Here is a 19,035-nt window from a genome sequence, read left to right as displayed (position 1 = left end):
AAAGAATAGCTGACACTTTTGAAGTTGGCCTGTGTGAATTCTTCATTTTGTTTTTTGTTTTTTTTATTGGTAATCCACTAAAGCAGCCTTTCTCAAACTTGTTACCCCAGAGAAACCCTTAAAGTCATTTTTGGGCCTTGAGGGACCCTTACTAAAACAAATTCATTAGTGGTCAGTGAAAAATGTCCCTTACAGTGGTGGTCAGTGAGAAATGTGCTCCTTACATTGGTGGTCGGTGCAAAGATTTCTCCTTATATTGGTGATTGGGAAGAATGCCCCTTACTTTGGTGGTCAGTGGGAAGAATGCCTTTTACTTTGGTGGTCAGTGGGAAGAATGCCTTTTACTTTGGTGGTCAGTGGGACGAATGTCCTTTTACTTTGGTGGTCTTTGGGAACAATGCCCCTCACTTTGGTGGTCTTTGGGAAGAATGCCCCTCACTTTGGTCCTCTTTGGAAGAATGCCCCTACATCGGTGAGAAGAATGCCCACCATTATAGCGGTAATCAGAATGCATCCCCTACAGATAAAAATATCATGGTCTTCATGTTGCTGGTTTTGCCAAGTGTCCTTGGTCCTGGAAAATATGCAGGCACCATCAAATAGGAGGCCAATGGGCCCCAGAAACTTAGGGGGGAACCCCCAGACTAACCCTGGTTGAGAATGGCTGCAGTAGAGGGTGCACGATTCAGCAGTTTTTGTCCTGCAACCTCCAGTGGATATTCTGTAAAAATATATGGAAAAGTGGATGGTAGGGTTGGGGACCTAAACTTGGGCCTCTGATAGAAGGCCTTGCTAAGGAATGCTTTTTTTTTTAAACCTTGACATGTCAATCAGCTTTGCATGAAGATGCCCCTTAAAACCTGTTCCCTCACAGCGTTCTCTTTTTCTTCCTTCTGCAGTTACTACAGTGACGATGATCGAGAGTGGCTCACCCACCATGGCTGCTGCCATCCTCCTCAGCTGTTGCCTCTTCTTTGTCCTTGTCAGCATCTACTTCTACTACCAAGTTGGCCGCAGGCCCAAAAAAATATGAACTTCCTTTATTTCGAAGGGGGACTTTGCGTTTTCCTATTTTGTTTTGTTTTTTTTTCTCCAGAAAACTCTCGCCAACCCACAAGGGCGTTGTAACAATTAATCTGGAACAAGGAAACCAAGAACTGTAGCCTCCCGCAGCCTACTTGGCTTTAATGCCTCCACAAGATATTGTCAGCGCTGTGTAACAGTTCACCCCGCTGTGTAGTGTAGATTGGACAGACGATTCCCGTTTGCCACGGCTGACACGCAGCATGCACAGTACCCATCTCCCATTATGTTTTTAGCTTACCCTTTCTTCCTTTGTATGACCCCCCCTCCCCATTTGTGTTCCCACCCTGTAGTTGTCAGTTGGCTAGTTCGGCATGCTTCCACATTTTTGGAGTATTTATCCATTATTATCCAAACAGTTGTGAAGAAAAAAAATTTTCACTGCCCTCCCCAATTTTTTTTTTTTTTTATTTTTTTTTTTTTTAAATCACAAAGCCAAAGTTAAAAAAAAAAAAAAAAAAAATGTGCTGCCTTCGGATCTCTACTGCCACTCTTCTTTGCGTCTGAATCAGAAAACCCGCTAGCACTTTGGCTGTTAAAGCAGTGCCTTGTACCCCCTCTGGCAGCCACGGGGTTAAACATTCCACAAGCAAAAGAATGTCCCGGATAACAATTCTTGGCAAGCGCTATCGTTTGCTCGGATTGGAGGAAATCGCTGCCTTAACGCCTGAGGAACATGCACGTGAAATTGAGTGCAATCATTGCTAGCTGTCATCTCAATACTGCCTCACCTGCCAGGTTTGAGGTACTACAGGGAAACACTTTGGCTTTGGATGAGCTCATCAAATTAGAATCAGTATCCTTGAGAATTTTTTTTTTTTTTTTTTTGTCCCCCCACCCCAATGGATGCAGATTTAATTTGGAATGACACGGAGAACTGACAGACGAGGCACGTTTCCTGTATCCTGGAGGAAAGTATTTCCACTCGGATTTGGGTGAAAGGATGTTATTGTGCAGAGCAGGAAATATGGAGAGGAAAACGACCACTCTGCAAATTCCCTGGAGACCTGGCTTCTGCTCGTGAATGATTTAATAAGGCCGGTTACATATAATATCTTTGCCCCCCCCCCCCCCCCCGACTCCCTATGAGTTTACAATCGTCAAAGTCTGTCGGAGACTGGTTGTTAAAGCATTCCTCCACCTTGGCAAATGTGATCCTTTTAAGACCGTGGTTCTCAACCTCAGACCTCAAGTTGGGTTATGTTTTGGGAACTTCCCTTAGATATAATAGCTCTTCTCAATACCATGTCATTGCTATTGATTTAAAGCAAGCTGTGCAAAGTTAAAGGAAAACCTAAAAACATGGCCCGTTGGGGGCACTTAAGGACTGAGGTTGAAAACCACTACTTTAAGACAATGTGTTGTGTACACTACTACCTGTTTTGTGATCTAGCACAGGCTTTTGAAACGCATTATTTTGAACATTGGGCAGGTTTGTGGTGGTTTAGATTCCCACTCGGGCAAGCGGCCTAGGGCGCCATCACACCACGACGCCCAATACATTAAAGTCCCATTCAATCTTCAGTTTAAACTGGCTAAATAACAATCCACGTGCATCAAAATAAACCTGGTTTAACCTCTTGCCAACACATCCTGTAGGCCCTTTTTTGGGGTTCTGAACTACAGGAGGTGGAGTGATCACGTGACCGTTGTAATTGGCTGTCACAGGGGTCATGTAAACGGGAGTCCCTTCCACTGGCTCCCGATTGTTAACAGTAACCGGGAGCTGTCAATGAAAGCTCAATCAGTGCGCCCTCACCGTATGGCAACCGTGCACCATAAGTGTATAGGTGTGGCACTCAGACCTTGAGACCCACCCACCCTGCTGCCACACTTATGCATTGGGCGGTCGGTAAAAGTCCTATAGTTTTTTTTTCTAAAGCAGCCACAACCTGACAGGAAAGCCCTTCCCCTGATGGCAGCTGCAGAGAAGAGCCATTTCTCTTTGTGGGGAAGCAGAGGTGTCTCTGCAGAGGTCTGACACCTCCCACTCACGCCGAGTCAGATCTATAATTCTGCAATTAGCAAAGCTCATGCTTCCTGCTGATTGGAGAGGCTAGCTCTGACTCAGCAGGGAGCGTGACAGACCTCTCTGCAAAGAGGCTCTTCTTCCTCCAGGAGAGCAAGGGTTCTCTGCAGCATGCTGGCAAGGGACAGGCTTTTCTATTCTGGGATGGATGCGGGGTTCTTTTTTTTTTTTAGAAAACAAACTGTAAGTCTTTGCATACTGTTTGTACCTAGAATATATTTAGCTGATTCAATTTGGGACTCAAACAAGGTGCATGAGCCACATTGTCAGGCATAGGGCAGCCCATTTAAATGAATGGGCTGTCCTATGCATGTAGACAATGCGCATGTGTGAAGCCCGGCATTGTGTGAAGCCTGGCATTGAGTGAATGGGGCCCTAGGGGCATTTACAGTGCAGTCCCACAAAAGAATGACTTTTAGCTTTTTTTTTTTTTTTTTGCAGAAAAAAAAAACTCCCAAGCTGAAGAATATCCATGCCAAGTGGCAATGCTGCCATTGCCTTCCTGGCTTGTTCCCTAGAGCCCCGTATATGGCGCAATTCACCCTGCTTTCAGAGCCCATTCGAAATATACATTGCCCTTAAATAGAGAGAAGCCGTGTCCCCAAATGTCATGGTGTCACACTGAATGTGACACCATGACAGCTGTGTCCATACACCATCCAGCTTGTTACAGGCAATGGGGGGAGAATGCTTAGGTGTGAATCCAGCCTTAGAAATCCTCTGCCTAAGAGCCAGTGGCGGCTGGTGCTCCATTTTGTTTGTGGGGGGAGCAAAGCAAACACCCCCCCGCCAGGTCCGCACTTACCCCCATCCAGGTCTCTGCTTCCCAGGCTTCTCCTCCCAGGCCAATCTGGTCTTAAGACCCGCCTCCTGTCCTAATTGGCCAGGAGGAGAAGCCAGAAGACAATAGCGACTATTGATTTGCTAATGTCACAAGTGGGTGGGCTCACTGCGCCCCAAGCCTAGCCTTTTTGAAACCAGTTAGAGCCTAAGGCTCTAATCCTGTGCATCTCTCTGAATTAGATTCACTTTGATACTGGGACCCGACTTTTGTTTTAGCTCCACCAATGGCCAACCAATGTTTGAACTGATGATAATCAGTTTAATGAGAGTGCACTTATTGGACACTGAGGCAGACTCATTGGATGGTGCGACGTGTCGGCAGAGCTCGACCAAGAAATCAGACAAAGGTAGATCCTTGTAACAAAGTGAAACTAAACCAGTAAGGGGCACAAAGGTTATATCAAGGCTCTTGTGGTCTCTTCTCTTAGGACTTTTAACCTTATTTAAATTTAAACTATAATTTAGGTTCACTATAAATTGGCTAATGGCTTAGGTTTTTCAGAGACTGAGTTTGTGAGATCTCCACCCTCAAGCTACAAGGTCTGCGGCCATTACAAGGGTTTCATGTTATATCATGTTATACAGTGAAACCTCGGATTGCGAGTAACGTGGTTTTACGACCGTTTCACAATACTATTTTTTTTTATTTTACTCAATTTGTGATCATTGTCTCACAAGACGAGCAGGATACAAACGGCTGGGGTGTGCAGTACCGCATTTGATCAGAGATGTGGTAAAGCTCAGACACTCTGAGACACTCTGTTGCCGAGTGTCTCTGAACGCCTCCGAGGGTTTTTGGCGCCCCCGCACCTCTGGCCACATGCGGTACTGCATACACTGGCGCCCCCCGCACCTCTGGACGCATACTGTACTGCATACACCAGCAGTCACTGTGGAACGAATGATCTGAGTTTCCATTTCTTCCTATGGGGAAACTCGCTTTGATATACTAGTGCTTTGGATCACAAGCATTCTTCTGCTACAGATTATGCTCATAATCCAAGGTACTACTGTATTATGGAGAATATAGCAGAAGAATAAGTTCCTGTTCATAGTATGGCATTGCAGTAACGCATAGTTTACCGCAACACACAGTAAATGTGCTGGCGCTCATTCTGAAAGGTACCTTAACACACCTTGGGATGAACATCCCAGCATGCAGTGCGCAATCAACGTATGGCCCATGCACTATATTTGGCAGCAGGCTATGCTGCAATGCACGTCAGTCGGCAAGATGCGCTGGGTGCCATTCAAATGAATGTACGTAACGTGCGTTGTAGTACCGCAATGCCATAGTGTGAATGGGCTCTAAGTGGGACATTCAAAAATATGGTGGGAGACCTCACCACTAATTTGTATAAAAAGCCAACAGGGGACTCAACGTCTAAATCCCACCTGGACTAAAAATATCACTTTTGTCAAGGCAGACTTTTATTTGGTAACTTTGTAGCTGCTTTTGTATCCTAATTTCCCGGTTCGGGGTATATGAATGTACCACCTCCCACTGCTACCAGACCAAGAACGAAATGGAGATGACTTCATTTGTATGGGTCACATATGGAACGCAGAGGCAGTGACTTTGTGTGCATGGCAATATTTGTAAGAATGTAGCATCAAAGGGGGGATTCAAGGAAAACTGAACATTCAGTATCTGATTGGGACCCCTCCTGTAGCAACAGATGGATGTCTCCCTTACTACAGCCCTTAGTTTTTTTACCCTGCTTAGTTTTTCATATACTCATCTGACATCTGCCACCTGCTGGTGAAATCTGGTATCATGGCTCAACCCTAAAATACAACAGTTTTGTTGTGTTAAGTGGGGACCTCTCTATGCTACATACAGGGGCAGAAATCCAGTAAGGGACTTCTGTTAAAGTGGAAACTTCTATTAGGGACCAATAACTTCATGGATTTCACGGTTTATTACTGACAGGTACACTTTAAACCTTCCTCCCTGCCATCACGATATTGTGATTTTGTGAAGACTGTTGTATATTTTGTTTTTTGTTTTTCGTTTTTGTGTTTTAAAACTTTAATACCTCAGTATCTTCCATAATAAAATATGCATTCAGCAACTATGTACTTCTCTTGGAGTTGGTTATTATTTTAGTTTTTTTTTTAATTATTATTTTATTGTATTTTTTTGTGTATAATTTTTATGTGTTGGTAGCTTTCTTGGCTGTACTTTTTGCCTTTATTATTTTTCTGTATAACGTTTGAAATTGAATGGTTTAAAGCAGTGGTCTCCAAAACTGTGGCCCGAGGCTGGATTTGGCCCTTTGCTTTCTTTTAAATGGCACTATGCCAGCCATTGACTCCAACAATGGGGCATACTTACTCCCACTTACCCCAACAAGGGGGCACAATTATTCCCAATGACACCAACACGGGGCATGATTCCTCTCACTTACACCAAAGATGGGGCACTATTCTTCCCACTGATACCAACAATGGGGCTCCATTCCATCTACTGACACTAACAAAGGGGCACAATTGTTCCCAATGACACTGACAATGTGGTATAATTCCTCCCACTGACACCAACAATGGGGCATAAATCCTCTCACTGACCCCAACAAAGGGGTGAATTTGTTCTCAATGACACCAACAATGGGACACAATTGCTCCCACTGACAGCAAAGATGTCCGGCCCCCTAAAGTCTGAAGGACAGTAAACTGGCCCTTTTTATTTACAAAGACTTCAGGCCCCCCCGGTTTAAAGGGGGAACTGCAAGAAAAAATTTGCACAGGCTTCAAAATATAGACTCACCCACCTGAAGGAGGAGATTTCTGCAATCTGACTCAAATGAAGGTAAAGCGAATGAGCTTTCTAACTTTAGCACAAATTCAGTGTTAGCTGGAACACGTTGTCCGTTCCCTTTTGGGCCTCACTTATTGCCTAGAATTGCTTGGTTAACATAAACTGGTATGTGGCTGTTTTTTATAACCTAGTTAATCAGTTAATTATTTTACCAAAAATTTGGGTAATTTATTGCGTTCGTTCACCCTAAAATTCACGTAAGTGTGTTTTTTACTGAAATATTGCGTTTCCTAGACCTTTGCGGTATTATCATGTGACATAAAAAATTTGGAACTACCGCTGTTTTATTTTCTAGAGTGTCTGCTTTCAGAAAATATATAATGTTTGGGGTTTTGTGTAACCTTCAGGCCTAAAATGATTTTTTTTAAACGTGTGCAAAAAAAAACGGCTCTGGCAGCGAAAGGGTTAAACTCTCCAGTATCTTCCCGACTATAGAAGTTAAACTAACAGGTCTATAGTTACTTAGTAAAGACTTTGTTCTCTTTTTAAATATAGGCACCATATTGGCCCTGCGCCAATCCAGTGGCACAATTCCTGTCATTAATGAGTCCCTAATAATAATGGATAATAATTATCCTTTATTATTATCATTGGAAGGACAGTAGAGGGAAACATGGCCTCATTGCTGTTATATTTCCTGCATACGGTTTTCTAATCTCAAAGTTGTAATGTCCCCAGTTGAAGTACATTTGTACGAAACGTGTCGGGTACATAGCCTGCTCAAATTTTGCATACCACGCTACCTTTTATCTACTTTGTGATCACCGTCTGTACGCATCAGAAGCGATGTTTGTAATATATATATATATATATATATATATATATATATATATATATATATATAATATAGTGTTTTTTTTTTTTTTTTTTAATCCATTAAATTTTAAACATTGGATTCATCTGCACTATGTGGAGGCCTTCTTTCTTTTTCATGATCCCTGCTACTTCTCGGATGTAAAGAGTAACATATATACTAATTGTGTTTTTTAACATTTGAATCGAATAAACTGTATTTTTACTACTACATTTTTAACCTTGTTTACGTGCCTAACATATATACTAAGAACACCGTCATTGAAGTCCAGAGCTTCATGCTACCCCTGGTCTGATGAACGCAGATACAGGCACATTTTGGTCCAATCGTAGGAGTTTGTGTCGGTGATTGAATTCCTGAATGCTGCCCATGCTCGTTTTGACCCACCGCCGCTGGCACAGCTCAGGGTAAGAATGCCCATCCTTTCCCCTGGTGTTGGAGGCTCATCCCTGGGTGCCGTGTGCAAATATCACTCTGCCTGATTCAGCTTTAATACATCTTATGCATTTCAATACCCTGCGATCATGTTTATGGGATTGAACAAGATTTTTTGAACTTTAATGCATTTTCAGTGACTTTTATGTTGTTATTTTCTTATACTTTTTCATAGGTCATTTATATGTGACTTTACTGGGCCGTATAGGCTAGCACACACCATTAATGTTTTTGGTGTATATATTATTCGGAATGTTTCACCATCAGGATTTTTCTCGAATGTTTGTGTTTAGCACAGCACTGTGGTATAATGCTTTGGTTTAGATTATCACTGTTTTACTTTCAGGTATACTATACACAGCACGTCACTGTTTTGCCTTTTTTCCCCTGGACACTCATCTAGGGTACATTTGTTTCTTAACGCTGCATCTTTCTCTTTTTTCATTCTATTGCAATTAGTCTTATTGCTGATGCTAGCAGCTGTTGGATATTAGTAGCGCAAAAATGTTCCCGTTTATTTTCTAATGCAACGAAATAGGTAAAAAGCCAAGGGGGTGAAAACTTTTGCAAGGCACTGTATATACAGTATCCCACAAAAGTGAGTACACCCCTCATGTTTTTGTAACTATTTTCTTCTATCTTTTCATGTGACAACACTGAAGAAATGACACTTTGCTACAATGTAAAGTAGTGAGTGTACAGCTTGTATAACAGTGTAAATTTGCTGTCCCCTCAAAATAACGCAACACACAGCCATTAATGTCTAAACCGCTGGCAACAAAAGTCAGTACTTTAAGATAAACTTAATTTGTTTAGATGGTGTGAAGCGTGTGTGGCGGCAACCAGGTGAGGAGTACAAAGACAAGTGTGTCTTGCCTACAGTCAAGCATGGTGGTGGGAGTGTCATGGTCTGGGGCTGCATGAGTGCTGCCGGCACTGGGGAGATACAGATCATTGAGGGAACCATGAATGCCAACATGTACTGTGACATACTGAAGCAGAGCATGATCCCCTCCCTTCGGAGACTGGGCCACAGGGCAGTATTACAACATAACGACCCCAAACACACCTCCAAGACATCCACTGCCTTGCTAAAGAAGCTAAGGGTAAAGGTTATGGACTGGCCAAGCATGTCTCCAGACATAAACCCTATTGATCATCTGTGGGACATCCTCAAACAGAAGGTGGAGGAGCGCAAGGTCTCTAACATCCACCAGCTCCGTGATGTCGTCATGGAGGAGGGGAAGAGGACTCCAGTGGCAACCTATGAAGCTTTGGTGACCTCCATGCCCAAGAGGGTTAAGGCAGTGCTGGAAAATAATGGTGGCCATACAAAATTGACACTTTGGGCCCAATTTGGACATTTTCACTTAGGGGTGTACCCACTTTTGTTGCCAGCAGTTTAGACACTGGGTGGCGTCATCTGGAGGCCCCGTCCCCTTGTGATGTCACTGCCCGTAGCACGATGTTATAGTATTAATTATAACACCACTTTGCACTATAGAAGTGAATAAATCATCCAAACAGAAGCTTATGTTAGAGGTGAGGTCCGTCCAGTGATCCAATAAAGCGAGAAGACAGTGGAGAAGACCCAGCAGAGGCAGCAGACAGAGGGAGAAGAACCGGAGAAGTTAAAATAATATCAATGTACAAGCAGAGAGGAAAAGACACACCAGATGGATGTGGGGCGAGGTACTCATGTTGGCCGCAAGAGGGGTAATTGAGACCCTAGTTCACTGTTGGCTCCGCCAGAGGAGTATTTAGTCCCCAGATCCACCAATGGAGGTCATCAAGGGGAAAAAGAGGAAAAACTTCCCCAAAGGAATCTTACCTGCTAATACACAGTAGCGTGTGAATTAGAAGAAAAAGGAAGAAAGTTAAAGGAGAGCCAAGCTCGTTTGGCTATACTCCTCCTATGGGTCACAGCTCCTTTTGCACTCCTGTGACCCGGTTTCAGCAGAGAGCGGGCTGAAGTCCACTCTCTGCTGACATCACGGATGTCAGTCCAGGCACCACGCCATCCCGACAAAGTCTGGATCCACCAGTTCCCCGGACTGACAACACCTGGCTCAGCCTCTGATGGAGCCGCTGAGACTGAGCTGGCTGCCCCCTCCACAGCCCAGCGCTCCAGTGAGCGAGGAGGGGGAAGAGCAGAGAGCTGTGACTGACAGTTTACAGCTCTCTGCTCATGGAGCTCTGAAAACCAAGCGATCCGCTGTGTTCGATCGCTCGAACCAGTGCTGCATCCACCGAGGTAAGTGTGATTCTGAAAAAAATAAATTTAAAAAAGTTAAATCCCCCTTTAAATAATAGAATCAGACACCAGACCGAGTTATTACTTCACTTTCACAATTTTATTTCATTTTTTTATTCTCTTTTTATTTTGTTTTTTACACAAATAAGAAGTGCTCAAATGTCCTGTTCACCTATTGCCAAAAGAGAGAAAAAAAGTAGCAAGTCTTCACAGGACAGTGTAGCTTTACCTATAAACATTTTACAGTTACAAAATTAACATTTTCAGCCTTTCAATGTATCCAGATTCTTCTGGTAGAGACGCAGCTAATGAAGTGTCCACTAGATGGCGCTGCTGGACAAGGTACTCATCAATGAGAAATCCCACACTATTGTGTCTGTTGGGTGGTGGGGGGATTGGGAATAGTATATAGAACAATATTCACAGTTATAGTACAGAGTTCAGAAATCCTAAGCACAAAAGGCAGCTTGTGGGTTTTCTTTTCAGGTCTGCAATGGATTGCTTTACAATTTAAAGTTTACCACCACTTTATGTGTTGGGGGTGGCCTGTTTGCTTATCATTGGGGCTGCCCCCCCCCCTTTCCGATTTAACAAATAAACAATTCAACTATTGGGGGTGGGGGGCAGAATAGCAATCAGATGACTATCAGCTTGGCAATGGCCAGGGTAAAGTTTAAGTTGGGATCACAGATTACTTTGTATAGCATCACTTTAGGGATCAGATGGTGTTAAATGCATGCATGCCAAGAAATGTACTTCTACATATTTGTCATCACAGTACTTCCCCTGACAGCACCTTCAGCTCTTCTTCCCCCACCCCCAAAGGACTGCACCATTTTTGTTAGGGCATCATCCAAAGTTTGCACTTACCCCCTCCACTGAGATCCTGACCCCCAGATGATGCAGTCCTATACTTTTTTGGGGGGCCCATTTATAAAGCAATGACTGTTGACTTTCACCGAACATTCACTGGTGGAGAACCAATCCCTGGGATTTAAAATGCATAAACCGGAACCATTCTCCTGCAGAGTATGTTTGCTGAATGTCAGATTCACAGCTCTATAAATATGCCTCTTGGTTCTGGGATGTTTGAACACTGGTCAGCCAACTACGCCCCCCTCCAGATCCTGCTGCCGCATCCTTTCACTATGTTACTATATGTAGTCTGAGTGAGGGTAAATCAAGGATTGCCTTCCTTTTTTATTGTATCTCACAAGCCTAGATCAAAGCCTAAGTTTTGGGCTTAGACTTGTAAAATCCCTGCTAGGTCCTCAATAAGTGTTGAGTGGGAGGATAGCATGTGAATAATACAACTTTAAGGGTTAGAGTTTGTGTTAAAGAGTTAAGTCTTGGGGGGGGGCAATGACATATAATGGGTTCATGTGAGGGCCTATGTTACGTGTTGGGGGCCACAATTCTTCAGTGTGAATGGGCCTGAAGAGATCAGGAGTTTGAAAGGATAAAGTGGTGGGAGCTGCAATGCGAAAGTGTGAATGGGCCCTAAGGGATCAGGAGCTGAAAGGGTTAAAGAGGTTGTAAAGGCAGAAGGTTTTTTTTTTTATCTTGATGAATTCTATGTCAGTTAGCGAATCAGGAGAGAGGGGGCGGGCCGAATGACAGCTCCGTGTCTGAATGGATACACGGAGCCTCAGCTCGGGTGCCCCCTGTAGCAAGCTGCTTGCTGTGGGGGCACTCGACAGGAGGGAGGGGCCAGGAGCACCAAAGAGGGACCCGAGAAGAGGAGGATCCAGGCTGCTCTGTGCAAATCCAATTGCACAGAGCAGGTAAGTATAACATGTTTGTTATTTAAAAAAAAAAAAACAAGACTTTACAATAACTTTAAGTGTTGGGGCCTGCAGCACGATAGTGTGAATGGGCTCTAAGGGATCAGGAGCTGAAAGGGTTAAGTGTTGGGTGGTCACAATGCGATAGTTTGAATGGGCCCTAAGGGATCAGGAGCTGAAAGGGTTAAGTGTTGGGCTCACAATGTGATAGTGTGAATGGGCCTGAAGGGATCAGGAGCTGAAAGGGTTAAGTGTTGGGGGCCACAATGCCATAGTGTGAATGGGGGCCCTAAGGGATCAAGAGCTGAAAGAGTTAAGTGTTGGGGCTCACAATGTGATAGTGTGAATGGGCCTTAAGGGATCAGGAGCTGAAAGGGTTAAGTGTTGGGGGCCACAATGCCACATAGTGTGAATGGGCCCTAAGGTGTCAAAAGTTGGAAGGGTTGAGTATTCGGTGTGGTGCCCCATTGGGCTAATTTAAGGTGAGGAGATCTTTTTAATTTTAATATGCTGTTGGTAGGGAGAGCCCTACTCCAGATAAGCACCAAGACTTTAAACCCCGTCATCCTGTAGGCCTCCCTTGTCAATCTCCTTTTAAAACAAAATTCATACGCAGAAATGGAGGCAGCCTTTAAGAGGACCTATCCTCTGATCATTCATATTAAGTTTTAAGAACCTTTTTTTTATTACCTTTTTTTATTGAATGACACATTAATCCCGTTAAGTGGCATTATACCCAGTTTTCTTAGATCGCAGTACTAAAGACCTACCAGTAGGTGGTATAATGAATACAAAGATTATAACAATTTTTCGACAATAATTTAGTGCAAAGTTGGCCATAATGTAGCAATATAGAGAAGGCCGCAAAGGTTGTGTCGAATATAAAGTTAGGTTAAATTAAATAAAATTGCACTTGTGCCTGTGGACTAATATAAATCACAAATGCAAAAAAAAAAAAATGTAAAAAAAGAGGAAAAATTTAATACTATACTTGTATTTACAGCTCACGTTTCTGTCTTGACTGAACATGATGGTCAGTGATTTCATTTAATAGTTTTGTTTCAAAGGGACAGTAGCATATTGTCTTAGAATATTTGCCAAGGTGTGGACAGAAAGACCCTGCTATACAGGAGACCTTAAAGTGTATTTAAAGCAAAAACCTTGTCATCTGAGGATTTTCCTTCACTTCCTGTTCTGTAGCAATAACAGAAAGTAAGAGGAAATCCCTCCAAAGTAAGGGAAAGTTCCCTTAGTTGCCAGTTCTGGGTGTACATGCACTTTAATTTTATTATAAGATTTTTACACTTTTGCTGCAAGCGTGATATTAAAATAAAAAGTTCTGTGTTCTAGAATACATCAATGAAATGCTAAAACTTATATGGTATAAATGTCAAAAAAAAAAAAAAAAAAAAAAAATCAAATCCAATAATTTTCAAAAGTGCTTCAATAAATATCACAATATAGTTCATAAATCTCCCATATGTCAAGTGCAAAATTTCAATAAAGTACATCAGAGAGATGTATGGCGTATATTTAAATTGTGACATTTATTGAAGCACTTGGTTGGATTTTTTGGCACTTTGACATTATCCTATATAAGGACATCTTTTCATTTCATGAAAGATCAACTCTGGGGGGGGCGTGGGGGGATTCTAACTGCCCTGGCAGTGGGACTCGCAGTGTGCAGTGAAATCTTTATAAAGTTGAATACTTTGTTTCAATCTTTAAACAGTTTGCTTTTCGTATCCTGTTTCCTTGTTCTTCTACATCAGGGGTAGGCAACCCTCCGGCACGCGAAGCCTCTTTTGCCGGCACTCGACTCCCTCCCCATCAGCAGAGCAGCGCAGGGAAGTGTCAGTAATACATTGGGGGAGGCGGTACCTGTTTACAAGAGGAGGAGGACTGTCATTGGCCACTGCTAAAGCCAATCACAGCCCTGCTAGCCCCAGCCACCATCTGGAGGAAGATGACTCCCTTGGTTGCCACTACCAATCCCAGAAAGAACGGATTTCACTGTGATTGAGAAAACCCCAATCAGGTGACAGTTTGTGGAATTACTGTTGAGATTCTGGGAACTTTATTGAAATTATTCCTGAACCTTTGTGTCACTTACTACTGAACCCCGGCACTCTGTGTCCCTTTAAGTCACAGCCAGGATTCAGCGCAATGAAAATCACACCTAACCACTTTTTCTCAGCTGCGAGGGCCAAACTTATGATCCTGCACACAGGCCCACTGCTTTCAGAAAATGCCCCTGACCCGAGCTCATCATTGCGCATCCATTCCAAATGCTGGTATGTGATATCCCATACATCACATACACCCCATACATGCCATACAAGCACATGGGCTGGATGCAAGAGGCAGATCAGCGGGGATGAGTGTGCCAGGACATGTAGATGGTATCTCATCTCTGCTTCCTTTCACCATTCTGCATATCATAGCTGAGAAGAGGGTACAGCGGTGGGGAAAATGAGCAGGAGGGGTTCAGAGAGGGGACAGAAGAGCAGGGGAGTAGATGTGAAAGGAGGTGTATTGGTGGGACAGATGAGCAGAGGGGTACAGAGGTGAGACAGATGTGCAGGAGGTACATTGGTGGGGAAGATGAGAAAGCAGGTTACAGTGGTGGAGAAGATGAGCAGATGGGTTCAGTGTTAGAACAGATGAGAAGGTGATTCAGTAGTGAGACAGAAGAGATGGGGATAGGGAGGTACAGTGGTGGGGGGGATGAGAATGGGGTTCAGCGGTGGAAAAGATGAGCAAGGGGGGTACAGTGGTTGGGCAGATGTGCAGAGGAGAAAGGAGGTACATCGGTGGAACACATGAGCAGGGGGTTACAGTGGTGGGACAGATAAGTTCAGTGTTAGGACAGATGAGAAGATGGTTCAGCGGTGAGACAGAAGAGCATGGGGGTACGGCGTTGGAGCAGATGTGCAGGGAGGTACAGAGGTGGGGCAGATGAGAAAAGGGGTACATTGGGGCAGATGAGCAGGGGGTATAGTGATCTGAGGTGTATGAATTGGGGCTGATCTGAGACGTGAGAGTGCAGGATGTTAATTTCTCACTACTAAAGTAGTTTACAGCATTTACTTTATAAAAAATAATTTTCATGATTGAGAGTGTGAAGTTGACATTTTTTTGTTATAAAATGGCACGCTCAATTTCTTTGAAAACATTTTTCGGCACACTGTGCTCAAAAGGTTGCCTACCCCTGTTCTACATGCTCTGGGTGTGTCCGTTGTGCTCCGATTGGTGGTGATTGATTACACTTTTGGTCTCGCCAACTTTTGGGATTGGTGACGATTTGGCTTTCTGGTTGCTGAAACGGGCAAACTTGGCCCTAAGTAGGAGGTACCAAAACATTAGCAAAAAAGGCAGTGTATACCGTGCTAAAGGCGTATGGTCCTCCATTGTATTTTCTTTATTTTATTTTTTAATCCTTTTTTTTTTTTGAAGAACTGAAAATTGGTACAATATGCATTTTGAAATGTTAGAATTGTGGAGTCTCTACTGACATGGCTCCTCTATTAATGAACATTTGTTAGTCAATATGGACGAACGCTGGTGAGGGGGAGATTGTAGAATAAAACCCAGCATCTGATTCGTTGCTAATTAAGCTTCTGCATGAGAAAAGCAAAGCAGCGGTCTCCAAACTGCAGCCCTTTGCTGATCCCTATCCAGCCCTTAAAGCGGAACTCCAGTAATTTTTTTTCATCTTTATATATCTACAAATCTGCCCTTGTTGTTTTAACTTTGGATAGTAAAACATTTTTTTCTGCCAGTAAATCCCTTATACAGCCCACTTCCTGTTTCTCGTCTGGTCATTAGCCTAGGCTTATGACATCATGTGCAGCTCTCTCACTCACTCTCCTGAGAGATTGCCAGGAAGGGAGGGGGGATGAGTCAAAAGAGGGCCAATGAGAGCTGCTGAGCTGGAGGTGGTGTGCCTCTGTGTAAATCCAGGAAGTGAACAGGCAGCAGCTTCAGCTGCCCACAGTTAAAATGGTTGCAGCCAGACTCAGTGGTGGGAGATTTCTGCAGCATATTTGGCAAGTACAGAATCACAGTATATATAAAATAATATGCAAAGTGGTTGGAGGGAAGCTTCAGAATGGCAGAGATGTTTTTATTACAAATTATGTGAGCAGACTGCAATTCCTCTTTAAGTTATTCCTCCTGCCAACCCCGAAGACGGTGCCCTATTGCTCCCACCGACCCCGGGGCACTCCCCCCCCCCCCCCCCCAACACCGGGGAGCTGCTTCTTCCCCCGACGGCGGGGCGCTGCTTCTCCCCCCGACACCGACAGCGGGGCGCTGCTTCTCCCTCTGACACCGGGGCGCGTTTTTCTCCCCCCAGCACCGGGGCGCGTTTTCTCCCCCAATACCGGCGTCGGGGCGCTTTTTCTCCCCCCAATACCGGCGGCGGGGCGCTTCCCCCCTCCCCCCAATACCGACGGCGGGATGCTTTTTCTCCCCCTAATACCGACAATGGGGCATTGTTTGCTCCCACTGGGCACAGTACAGCCTTCCCTAAAGTCTAAGCAGTCTAAACTGGCCTTTTGCTTAGAAAGACCCCCCCCGATTAAAAGGGATTCTATTCTTTAGCCATACATGAATAAAGAACGCTCTTGAATTTTATAGTTAAATGATAAGGATGTTCATTTTGTATATGTCTCACCACTTTAATGTGCTCTGAATGGAACCCTTTTGGTTGTTTACATCTCACCTACATAGTGGTGGGAAGTCAACGTGAGCTGAGGCCAGCATAGGTAATTTACACGAGTTCTTTCAGCTAGGACTTGTGAAGCTGCCTGGATGGGGAAAGGTTGGGCAAGGAAGAGTCCATTAGGAATCCCAGGGTGCTGCCAAGAATAGTTAATGAATGCTTGGTGTGTCATTTGCTTAAGAATGTTAAGTGCTACACAGTTTGCAATTCTGTTCTGCTATTTTTATGATCCACATACGGCTGTTACACATTTCCTGGTTCAGCTTTACTGCTTCCTTTGTCACAAGTATGATCATTGGACAATGATTTAGCAATGCAACACTGTTCATTCATTGGATATTGAGCGGGCTGAAGGCACAGAGGTGATACTGGCAGGGCTGGTGCAAGGATTTTTGACACCCTGAGCGAAACCTGATTTTGCCCCCCTCCAGCTCCACCCCTGACTCCAGCCCCTTTGCCCTGACCATGTATATCCCTCACCAGCGCCCATCAAATGCAGCCTCACCGGCGCCCATCAAATGCAGCCTCACCGGCGCCCATCAAATGCAGCCTCACCGGCGCCCATCAAATGCAGCCTCACCAGCGCCCATCAATCAATGTATGCTTGCTGCCATTTGTTCGGGAGTCAGGGCACAGACGCAGTCCTCTGCCACTCTGCTCTCTGTCAGAGGCACAGCGGCTGCCTGCTGATGCTGAGACTTAGTTGTTTGCTGCAGAGAGAAGATAGTAGAAACACCAGTGGCCAGGCGCCCTAGGCAGCAGTGCGCCCTGGGCATTTGCCTAGTGGTAGCACCAGCCCTGGATACCGGTAGCTTCAATACTGAACCAGGAAATACTGGTGTCACCTGTCTGGCTTGTGCTATGTGGTGTCTAAAATACAGGAATGACTGAACAAAGGAGATGCTGATAGGGTGGGGGTACAGGAAGTAATCCCGTACCAGGCCCCAATGGGTCAGCATGGACGGGGCTGACCCCAAATGGATGAATAGCTCTGTATGTGTGTGTGTGTGTGTGTGTGTGTGTGTGTGTGTGTGTGTATATATATATATATATATATATATATATATATATATATATATACCCCTATGTTTTTTGGGGAAAGAAGTGTCTAGAACAGAGTAGTGGCCAGGAGAGGGGCAGGTGAGTAGAGTGTGGTGGCTGGGAAATTAGCAGTGGGGGGAAGTGGGTCAGATAAGCTGTACAGAGCCCCCCCCATGATTACCAATGGTGGCCCCTGGTTGAGCAGAATTACAAATCACTTGCCATCTTGTGTATTTTGCCCATTTGCCTAAAGTTCTCCTTTAAGTTGCAGACTCTCAGAATCATTAACTACCATCGACCTACAGGAGCAGTATGGCATTTGTGCTACAATACAATCATTTCCGTAAAGCAAAAACCTAAAAGAATAACATGAAAAAAAAATCATTCTATTTAGTTCTTAGACACGATACAGACATAGGAACTGACGGTTTCTGTTGGTAAATTGGAAAAAAATACAGTGCGTATTACTACCCTGAACTCCTCTGTCACTCTCTAGTGACAATTCTTAAGCCCAAAGACCCGGCAGCTTGGTCCAGTGTTGGCGGTCGGTTAGGTCCAGTCTAATATTTACAAAATTTGAATTGTGGTGCTGAACAGACGATGCTTAGTCTGCAATATTTCCGCAGGGTGATGGAGTCATGATGCAGTCTCCTCAAGCCGGAGACTGAAGGCTGGTAAATCGAGGAGTCCTTTCTTAATTTTGAGTGTTCACAGTAACACTGTCACGGTTGGAGGACCCAATGCTAATGCAAGGGTCTCCGGCAGTGGAGGCTTTGAAGCAAGATGGTGGTCTTGATGGAATGGGGGGAGGGGAGTTGGGCGACCCTCCCAGTTTGCCACGCAGTCTGTCTGCAGAAATCCTCACTCTACTGGATGCCTCGAAACAAACACATGGCGAATATCATGGCGAAGAGCTGTGAATGGGAACACAAAGTAAGGTTAGCTTTAAAAAAAAAAAATGTACAGAGCAGATTGCGAAGTATACCATGACCAAAGTCTTCTGGACACCTGGCCATCACCCCTATGGTGGACATCCCATTCCAGTATCATGAGCAATCATGTGGACACCTGGCCATCACACCTGTGGTGAACATCCCATTCCAATATCATGAGCAATCATATGGTCACGTGGATGTTCCATTCCAAAACCATGGCCATTCATCTAGAGCAGGGATATGCAATTAGTGGACCTCCAGCTGTTGCAG

General features: G+C 44.3%; 2 protein-coding genes across 2 annotated transcripts in view; one reads left to right on the top strand and one right to left on the bottom strand.

The window, feature by feature from the left end:
- Positions 1 to 6,033, top strand: part of TP53I11 (tumor protein p53 inducible protein 11) — a 98,492-nt gene extending 92,459 nt beyond the window's left edge. Inside the window, exon 7 of the mRNA XM_073604167.1 lies at positions 900 to 6,033. Coding sequence (XP_073460268.1) covers positions 900 to 1,033 — 134 coding nt within the window. The 3' untranslated portion in view covers positions 1,034 to 6,033. The remainder of the gene's footprint in view (positions 1 to 899) is intronic.
- Positions 6,034 to 10,357: 4,324 nt separating this feature from the next.
- Positions 10,358 to 19,035, bottom strand: part of TSPAN18 (tetraspanin 18) — a 224,330-nt gene continuing 215,652 nt past the window's right edge. The window contains exon 10 of the mRNA XM_073604166.1: positions 10,358 to 18,744. Within this exon, the coding sequence (XP_073460267.1) occupies positions 18,697 to 18,744 (48 nt within the window). The 3' untranslated portion in view covers positions 10,358 to 18,696. The remainder of the gene's footprint in view (positions 18,745 to 19,035) is intronic.

The sequence above is a fragment of the Aquarana catesbeiana genome, linkage group LG11 (assembly GCF_042186555.1).
Source record: "Aquarana catesbeiana isolate 2022-GZ linkage group LG11, ASM4218655v1, whole genome shotgun sequence".
Taxonomy (NCBI): domain Eukaryota; kingdom Metazoa; phylum Chordata; class Amphibia; order Anura; family Ranidae; genus Aquarana; species Aquarana catesbeiana.
This window is presented reverse-complemented; position numbering and strand designations above follow the sequence as displayed.